The sequence below is a fragment of the Galeopterus variegatus genome, unplaced genomic scaffold, assembly GCF_000696425.1.
Source record: "Galeopterus variegatus unplaced genomic scaffold, G_variegatus-3.0.2 Scaffold2498, whole genome shotgun sequence".
Lineage (NCBI taxonomy): Eukaryota > Metazoa > Chordata > Mammalia > Dermoptera > Cynocephalidae > Galeopterus > Galeopterus variegatus.
In genome coordinates, this window is record NW_007728609.1 from 109,573 (window position 1) to 118,798 (window position 9,226).

General features: G+C 43.6%; 1 protein-coding gene and 1 pseudogene across 2 annotated transcripts in view; one reads left to right on the forward strand and one right to left on the reverse strand.

Moving 5' to 3' along the window:
* Positions 1-9,226, forward strand: part of UGDH (UDP-glucose 6-dehydrogenase) — a 36,048-nt gene extending 26,822 nt beyond the window's left edge. The window contains exons 12-13 of one of the 2 annotated variants that reach the window (XR_551166.1): positions 8,083-8,267; positions 9,197-9,226. Coding sequence is in view for 1 of the 2 variants with exons in the window: in XM_008581979.1 (XP_008580201.1) it covers positions 8,083-8,106 (24 nt within the window). In the remaining variant the exon portion in view is untranslated. Of the gene's footprint in view, positions 1-8,082; positions 8,482-9,196 lie in introns of those variants that run through there. The other variant, XM_008581979.1, reaches the window with a different exon arrangement.
* LOC103598074 lies at positions 2,643-7,716 on the reverse strand (annotated as a pseudogene).

Consider the following 9,226-nt stretch of genomic DNA (forward strand, 5'->3'; position numbering starts at 1 on the left):
CCGTGGCCTTGGTGTTATCAGCACCGCACTCTACCGAGTGAGCCACGGGCCGGCCTAAAATCTTCCAATTTTTAAATGTTGGTACAATCTTTAAAAAAAATTTTTTATACGATACAGACCAAACAAAATATCTCTGAAGGGCAGATCTAGATTAAAGGCTGCTAGTTTAAAAGACAAAAACAAAAAGTCTTTTAATTTTGACAATTTTCTTTTCTTTGGTGGCTGGCAGGAAAGGGGATCTGAACCCTCGATGTTGGTGTTACACCGTGCTCTAACCAACTGAGCTAACTGGCCAGCCCAATTTTGACATCGTTTTAGATTTACAGAAAAGTTGAATGGGAATTGCTGTATACTCTTCACTCATTCCTTCCATTTTTTTTTTCTTTTTGCCCATAAGAAGTTTATTGTGTCTTCAAGCTGCTATAATGCAGACTGCTCTCCCAGAGAAGGGTCTTTCAGAGACAGGGAACCACCATCCAGGTGAACTGCTCATTTGTCGTTTTCATAGGCAGCTGAAATCTCTTCTTGGATTTCTCAAACTCCTGGATCTTCCATGTGTAGATAAGACAAAACTACAAAGGGTGCACCATGCGAAGGAAGGACGCCCGAGTGCGGCACAGCATGTTGGGGACGCCCTTGCTGAAGCAGTGTGGGAAGGCATGCCCTCCGAGGGCGACATGCTGCAGGTGATCACACGCCACATCTGCCTCAGAGTCCCAAATTTGAGGCAGCCCAGGGTCACCTCGCCCTTCACAGTCCCTAAATATCAATATTATACTTTTTCTGCACATTTGCTTTTGCTTTTTTGCTCATTTGTATTATATACACACACATATTTTTTATTTATCTTTTTGGTGGCGGGCAGTCCTGGGATCTGAACCCTTGACCTTGGTGTTATCAATACCCTGCTGTAAACAGCTGAGCTAACTGGCCAGCTCTTACAGTTGTTTATGTGATTTTTTTTTTCCTGAACCATATAAGTTGTGGGCATGATGCCTCTTTACCTGATACTTCGGTGTTATTGCACAGTTTCTGTGAGTCAGGAATTTGGGAAGAGTTTAGCTGAATTGTTATGGGTCAAAATCTCATGAGGTGAAAGTCCAAATGTCAGCCAGGGCTTTAGTCATCTGACGGCATGATTGGGGCTGGAAGATCGTCTTCCAAGATGACTCACTCATACTGCTGGTAAGTTCCTGCTCACTGTTGACAGGAGGCCTCAGTTCTTTGCCAGCTTGACCACTCCATAGGTCTGTTTGAGAATCCTCTGGACATAGCAAGCTGGCATCTCCCAGAGTGAGTGAGCCAATAGAGGGCAAGACAGAACTCCATGTCTCTTACTATCTAGTCTCAGAAGTCACACTCCATCATTTCTACAAATCCTATTGCTTAACCAGATAACCATATTCAGGATCTGAAGGGACTATGAGAGGGCGTGCATATGAGGAGGTGAGAATCATTGGGAGCCAGCTTGGAGGTTGGCAGTACTAGTATAAGAAACTTCCTTATTTTTTAGAAAAAATATACCCACAATACATTCATCAAAATCAGGAAATTAACATTGATACAATCCTATTATCTACAGATCTTATTCAGATTTTGTTAATTGTCCCAGTCATGTCCTTTATAGCAAAAGAAAATCTCAGATCAACATTCTTTTCCTTCTTTTTGGCAGCTGGCTGGTATGGGGATCTGAACCCTTGACCTTGGTGTTATTAGCATCTTGTTCTTCCAAGTGAGCTGAGCAGCCAGGCCCCAGATCATGCATTTTTTTTTTTTTGACTCTTTAGTCCTCTCTCTCTCTCTCTCTCTCTCTCTCTCTCTCTTTAACTTTCTTTTGGAAGTTTATATTGAATAAAATAGTTGAAGACAGATTACAATGATACATTGTACAAAAGACTAGCAGAAAGTTTAACAGTATTTTAAGCACAGGTTTGGACATACTCGTAACATGTCCCCTCCCAAGCCTGCAGGGCAGGGTTGGTAGCCTTCTGCTCATACCCACAAGTGGAGATGCTTTCTTGTTAAAGAAGGACTATTCATGTGCAACGAACCATAGTTCCCTCTTGCAAAAGAAAATAAGGTTTTTCTCCATCAAAAACAACAAACACACCAATAAACCCTTCCAGTCCTGCAAATCTGAAGCAATTGATACTCCATTAAATGCAGAAACACTTTCTGCTCAAAATACGAGGGGTCTTCAAAATGTCCGTGGAAAGATTCATATTATCTTTTAATTCCATTTTTCCATCAAGTTTTTTTTTTTTTAAAAAAAGATGACCGGTAAGGGGATCTTAAACCTTGACTTGGTGCTGTCAGCACCACGCTCAGCCAGCGAGCGAACTGGCCATCCCTGTATGGGATCCGAACCCGGGGCCTTGGTGTTACCAGCACCGCACTCTCCCGAGTGAGCCACGGGCCGGCCCTTCCATCAAGTTTTTGAAGTACCCTCATGTTTGTAACATTTTGCAGTGACAAAAGTTTCCCACATCTACACATGTTCACCAGTTTTCAGCAAAGCAGTAAATGCCTTAGTTATTTTCTTTTTTTCCCTTCAATCTGTAGATTATGACTCCTATTTTATGAAACCATGCCATACCAAACCAAGAAATAAATAGACCAAACCATATCAACTGCAAGGGACCCTATCTCCTGTCCTTTTTACCAGCTTTCCTCTTCCCAGAGGGCAAGTGCTTAGGCTTCATATCAAACACGTGTCTATCTGCCTCCCTCTTCTTCCCCAAGCGATTCATCTTCCCCTGCGCATTCTTCAGCGCAGTCGTGGCTCCCTTCATCTTGACATCCCCAAGATGAGAAACATCCCGTGGAGTTCAAGAACAACTATGGCTGTGGGACACAGAAGAGGGAGGAGCAGAGTCTTCCTCTTTCTTTTCCTAGTAACCCTCCGAGACCGTCTCAGCTGGGCGGCGTAGCAGGCATGGACTTTACTATCCAGGTCAACACCAAGACTACGCATCTCATTCTCCAGAACTGTCCACTGAACCTTCTCAGCAGTCTGAGGTATCCTGGGCCCCAGTGTGTCCTTTTCTTTGGATTGTAGAATTTTCAACTTCCTTTTTTCTCTAATTTGTTTGCCAGCTGTCGAATTTCCACCATTTCACTTTCACACTCACTGTCATACTCTCCATCAGCTGTTCTTACCTCTTCTTTTTCTAACTCTATCAATTTCTTCATGACGACTGGATTAATCTAATCATCTATATTAAGGCCTTTCCAGATCTCTGGTATTTTATCATATTTTTCCAATGAATTCATTAAATCCCAGTACTTTTGAAGATCCAAAATATAATCATCTCCCATTTCCAGCTCAAGATCTTGTTCCCTTCTCTTCTTGGGCTCCTCAATTTCCATCCTCCTCTCTCACGCCACCACTCCTCCTGGGATGAAATGGGGCTGCTCCTTGTCATTTCTCCTGTTGGATGCAATTGGTTCAGCACCTCATTTGCTTTGTTTCCCTTCATTCTGGTTTCCACTTGGTGAGCCAACAGCCTATCACAAGCCTCTTTTTCAACTTTAATTATACCTTCCTCAATCAGGGTGCTGGTCTCTATTACAGGGAATCTTTCAGACTGCAAGTCTGTAAATATTTTCGGATCATCTTCAGAAAGTTCACCTATTCTCTTCACATCACATTTGTTTGCTACAACTATAAGAGGCTTGTTGGTAAAGAGAGGCCTGATATTCTGGAAGAGCTCCAGCTGTTCCTTCAACCCATGTCCGCGCTGCTCAGACAAATCCATCATGTACAGAATGACAGTGCGTAGGTGCACCAGGGCCATGACGGCCTGCATCTCAGTGGTGCTGCAATCCTCCAGAAGGTGGTCCAGAATCCCCGGAGTGCCTACAACCTGCCAACACAGAGACTTACAGTCCATGTGCCCAAAAAATAGCGACTTGGTCATGAATGCGTAGGGCTGCATGTCCACGTCTGCTCTTGTCACCTTACTGATGAAGCTGGATTTCCCAACATTTGGGTACCCACACAAAAGCAGAGTCCTCATATTTGGATCAATGGTTGGCAAATGGGACAAATGCTCACACATTTGTTCCAAATATTCCACACTCTGCTTCTGTCTCTTGATAGTGCACATCCACCCCAGGGCAGCCCACTTCAGCTACTAAGCAGCTCAACACTCCTGGTACCAGTTTTCTGTATTAGTCCGTTTCTGTTGCTTATAACACAATATCTGGGCTGGGTAGTTTGTAAGAAAATGAAATTTACTGCATACAGTTTCAGAGGCTGGATGTCTAGAGTCCAGTGAACACATTTGGTGAAGGCCTTGGTGATGGCGACAGTGACCCAGGGGTCTCACATGGCAGAACATGGCAAAGCAAAGAGAGTAACCTCTCATGTGATCATCTTTTATAGCCCTCAGAACCACACCCCTGACCATCATTATTAATCCATTCACTACTGCATGGTCCTACAATCTACTTCTTCAAGGCCCCAGCTTTCAATAACCATGATTGGATTTCCCACCCTCAACAGTTACAGTGGGGATTAAGCCTCAATGAGGTTGGGGGGTGTGTGTGGTTAGCCAATCTATAGCATTCTGACCCTGACTCCCAAAACTTATGTCCTTTTCACATACCAATACATTCATTTTGTCTTCAAAGTCTTGTTTCAACTCAAAAGTCCAGAGTTCAAAGTCGCATCTGTGAAATCAAAACAAGTTATCTACTTCCAAGATACAGTGGTGGGATGACAAGCATAGGGCACATATTCCCATTCAAAACAGGAGAAATAGGCCAAAAGAAAGGTGTAATAGGACCTAAGCAAGTCCAAACCCCAGCAGAGCAGACATTAAATCTTACAGCTGGCATATCATGTACCTTGACTCCATGTTCAATGTCCTTTGCATGCTGGTGTGGGGGTTGGGTCCCCAAGTCCTCAGGCAGCTCTGCTCCTATGGCTTTCCTGGTCTCAGGAAATACTTCAGCTCTCCAAGGCTGGCATTGTACACTGGTAGCTCCACAATTTTGGGGTCTCCATGGTGGTCCCACTCCCACAGCTCCACTAGGCATGGCGCTGATGGGATTTTTCTGCTGCAACTTTGACCCCATGTTTCCGCTTGGCATTGCTCTAGTGAAGACTGTCTGCAGTGACTCCACCCCTGTGACAGATTTTTTCCTGGGCCCCCAGGCTTTTACATACATACTTTGAAATCAAGATAGGGACTCCCAATCTTTCACAGCTCTGGCATTCTGTGAGCCTGCAGACCTAACATCATGTGCATGCCACCAAGGCTTCTGGCTTGTATTTTCCAAAGCTGTGGTCCAGCTATGCCTGTGGCCAATTTAGCCAAGGTTGGGGCAGCCAAAGCTGCCAGGGTGCTGGTGTGGTGAGCAGCATCCCAAGGTGGCCCTTGGCAGCCAGCCCGTGGATGGTGCCTCAGGCCTGTTCCCCAAGACCATTTGGTCTCCGTAGGCCTCTGGGCCTGCAATGGAAGACACAGATTCTAAGATCTCTGAAATGCCTTCAGGTCTTTTTCCTTCTCTTCATAATCCTTTTCTCCTGCACTACCCTCCTTAGCAAATGGTTGCTGGGCTGTGCCATCACATTTTTCTCCTGAAAATGCTCTCTGCTTCTCTACCACATGGCCCAACTGCAAATTTTCTAAATCTTTACACTCTGCTTCCCTATTAAGTTCTGGCTTTATGTCATGCCTTTGCTGTCATAACCCAGCGTAGGCTGTTACAAGTAGCCATGCAGCTTCCTTAATGCTTTGCTGCTTAGAAATTTCTTCCACCAAATACTCTTGTTCAGCACCTTGAAGTTCCACATTCCATAAAACATTTCAGCATAAAGAGAATGCAGCCAAGTTCCTTGCCAGTTCATAGCAAGGGTGATCTTTGCCCCAGTTCCCCATAAGTCTCTTCTCATTTACATCTGAGATCTTCTCAGAATGGCCTCCACTGTCCACATTTCTAACAGCATCCTGCTCACCACCGTTTGACCAGTCTCTAAAACATTCCAAACTTTCCCTGGTTTTCTTGTCTTCTAAACTTTCACCAGCTTCTAGGCTTTTTCTACCCTGTTAGCCTCTTCTCAACACCCAGTTCCAAAGCTGCTTCCACATTTTCAAGTATTTGTTATAAATGACACCCTACTTCCCTAGTACCAATTTTCTGTATTAGTCTGTTTCTGTTGCTTATAACAAATACACAGAACTGGGTAATTTGTAAGAAAATGAAATTATTGCTTACAGTTTTGGAGGCTGGGAAGTCCAAAGTCCAGGGAACACATTTGGTAAAAGCCCTTGGTGGTGGTGACCCCAGGGGTCTCTCTTGGCAGAAAATGGTGGAGCAGAGAGAGTAAACTCTCACATGCTCTCCTTTTAAAGCCATCAGAACCACACCCCTGACCACCATTATTGATTCATTCACTACTGCAGGGTCCTACAATCTAACCACCTCTTCAAGGTTCCACCTTTCAATGACCATAATAATATTTCCTCAACAGTTATAGTTGGATTTGAGCTTCAGTGAGGTTGGGGGGCATCCAACCTACAGCATCCAGTTCCTATTTGGTGATATTATTTCTTAGTCTTTATTAATGAAATCTGTTTGAGTAGATTTTCTTAGCTGGAACTGAAAGAACCCTATTCTGCCTAAGGCTTCTGGTGCTCACTCTTCTTAATAATAATGATATAATTATACACGCCTATTCCACCCACCCTTCCCATACCAAGATCATGATGATATAATTATTAAGAAGAGTGAACACCAGTGGCCTTAGGCAGAATAATGAAATGGCATCCCAAGGAAAGAATCGGAAGGTGGGTAGAGCAAAACAGCATGAGCAGCAGCTGAAAGGGATGAGTAGACGGGTTTTACCTTCCTGGGGATTCTCACCCCCTAGAAGGGGTTGAGTTTCTACAGGAGGCTGGGGATAGGGTAGGAAGGGGGAAGATTCAGTAAGATGATCAAGCTAGTGAAAGCGAGATCTAGCTGACTGTGTACGCTCATTCGTATTCACATTCAGGGATAACCCTATTTAAAATATTTTGAATTAGGTATCCATACCTACTGTCAGGAAGGTACTGTAAGGTGCTAAGAAACTGAGGACATAGATGAAAACAATTGTTAGAGAAGCTGACACACACACAAATAACTGATGAAAATATGAGAATAGCTATAAATGATAAAAACAAAATACTGTGTGGCACAGGTAAAGTTTACTCCAGCTGAGGAGAACAGGAAGGCTTTCTGGAGGCAGGATGGCATTTGAGGTGGATCTTAATAGGTAGACATGATCTTGCTAGGGGAAGAATGGATAGAATGGGCGTGTCAGTAGCAGAAGCAATGGAAATAAAAAGATGGAGGCAGGAAAATTCAGGCTGGTTTTAGGGAAAGCAAGTCGTCTTTTGTGTGGAGTTGAGGGAGCATGAGAATGAACAGCTGCAGAAGCCTAGAAAGGTAGAGTAAGGACAGATTGTGGAAAGCCTTGAACTCTAGGTTGCGTTTAGGCTTCACTTAGTTGTCAAAATGTAGACAATGATGGTTACACAACACTGTGAATGTACTCAATGCCCCTGAATTGTACACTTGAAAATGGTAAATGGAAATACTGAAGTTTTGTTCCGTTTTAATGTAGTCGCTTTCTTAAAAAAAAATCAAAAGACAGAACTTTGTTAGTCACACTAGAGAGACTCATCCTAGCTTTTAACTAGACGTTACCATCACCGCATAGGTCATGGCAGTGTATTCAAGTTTTAGACAAAAAACCCAGGAAAAATATATCATTGGTGCCAGCCTTAGAAAGTGATACCTATAAAGTGCCATAAAGAGGATAAGTTGGATGCAGTGACCCCTTGCTCCTTTCCTTTTTCCTGAATACAGATAAGAGACTACTCATTATAGATCTGTATTTTACAATATATGACTTGTAACATGGGAGATTATTTTAGGTGACTATACATTTTTCTTAATTTTAATAGTTAGGCATTTATTTTAAAGGCATTAGAATAAATGTAACTTACAAACTGTATTGGTTAATATATAAACTTGGCTGCTCTACCAGGGACCCAAAATTATAGTGTCTGAAATAGAAATTTCTCTCAGTCCAGGGAGGTGGACCAGGGCTAGAAGAGCACTTCCACGGTCATCAGAGACCCAGGCTTCTTCATCTGGTTGCTCTGCCACCCTTGACACAAGTCTCCTGTCTCATGGTCCAAGATGGCTGTTCAGCACCAAGCATCATGTTTTCATTCTAACCAGCAGGGAAGGAGGAAAAGAGGAAGGGAAAGGTACGGACCCTCCCTTTAAGAGCACATTCAGAAGTAGCATAAGTCATTGTGCTCACACACTGTTGGCCAAAACTTAGTCACATATCCACAACTGGCTGCAAAGCAGTCTGAGAAATATAATTTTTAGCAGGATGATCATATGCCAGATAAAAATTCTCTTATTGCAGAAGGAGAGTTACAGAAATTGAGGGACTGGCTGGTTAGCTCACTCAGTAGAGCATGGTGCTGATAACACCAAGGTCAAGTGTTTGGATCCCTGCCAGCTGGCAAAAAAAAAAAAAAGTGTGGGGGGAACAATTAGCAGATTTTGCCATACACATAAAATCCATATTTTTATTGCTGTTATTGTCAATTTCTCCATTAATATAAAGTTTCATTAAAAAAAAATTGAAACAATTGATTGTACATATCTGTGATACAGCATTGACTATCAACACCTGTGTGCCATACATAATGATCAAATCAGGATAATAAATTTTCTTTTTTTTTTTTGTCTTTTTTCGTGTCCGGCAACGGATTGCAACCCTCAGTGTCGCGCCCGTACCGGACTGGGACCGGCAACGGGATCGCAACCCTCCGTGTCGCACCCGCACCTCGCTCAGCCAGTGAGCGGGAACCGGTCTGTATGTGGGATCCGAACCCTCGGTGGGAGCACCACCGCGCTCCCAAGTGGCGCACTGTAGCAGTGCGCCACTGGGCCGGCCCTAAATTTTCACTTTAAAGGGATTTAACTTTAGATCTTCTGGTCAAGATGGCAAAATAGACGGTCCCCATTGTCACTCTTTCCCACAAATCAACATAAAAAGGCAACGACAGCCAAGTTCGGGCCAGTAGAGCTCAGGGGAAGAGGAGGAGAGATCTACGGGGGTGTACAAAGGTGGGAGGAGCCACAATGAGAAAGAAAACACTCTGACTGTTTCAAATCCCAGTCATTTTCAGGCTGGAGCTGCTGAGCACAT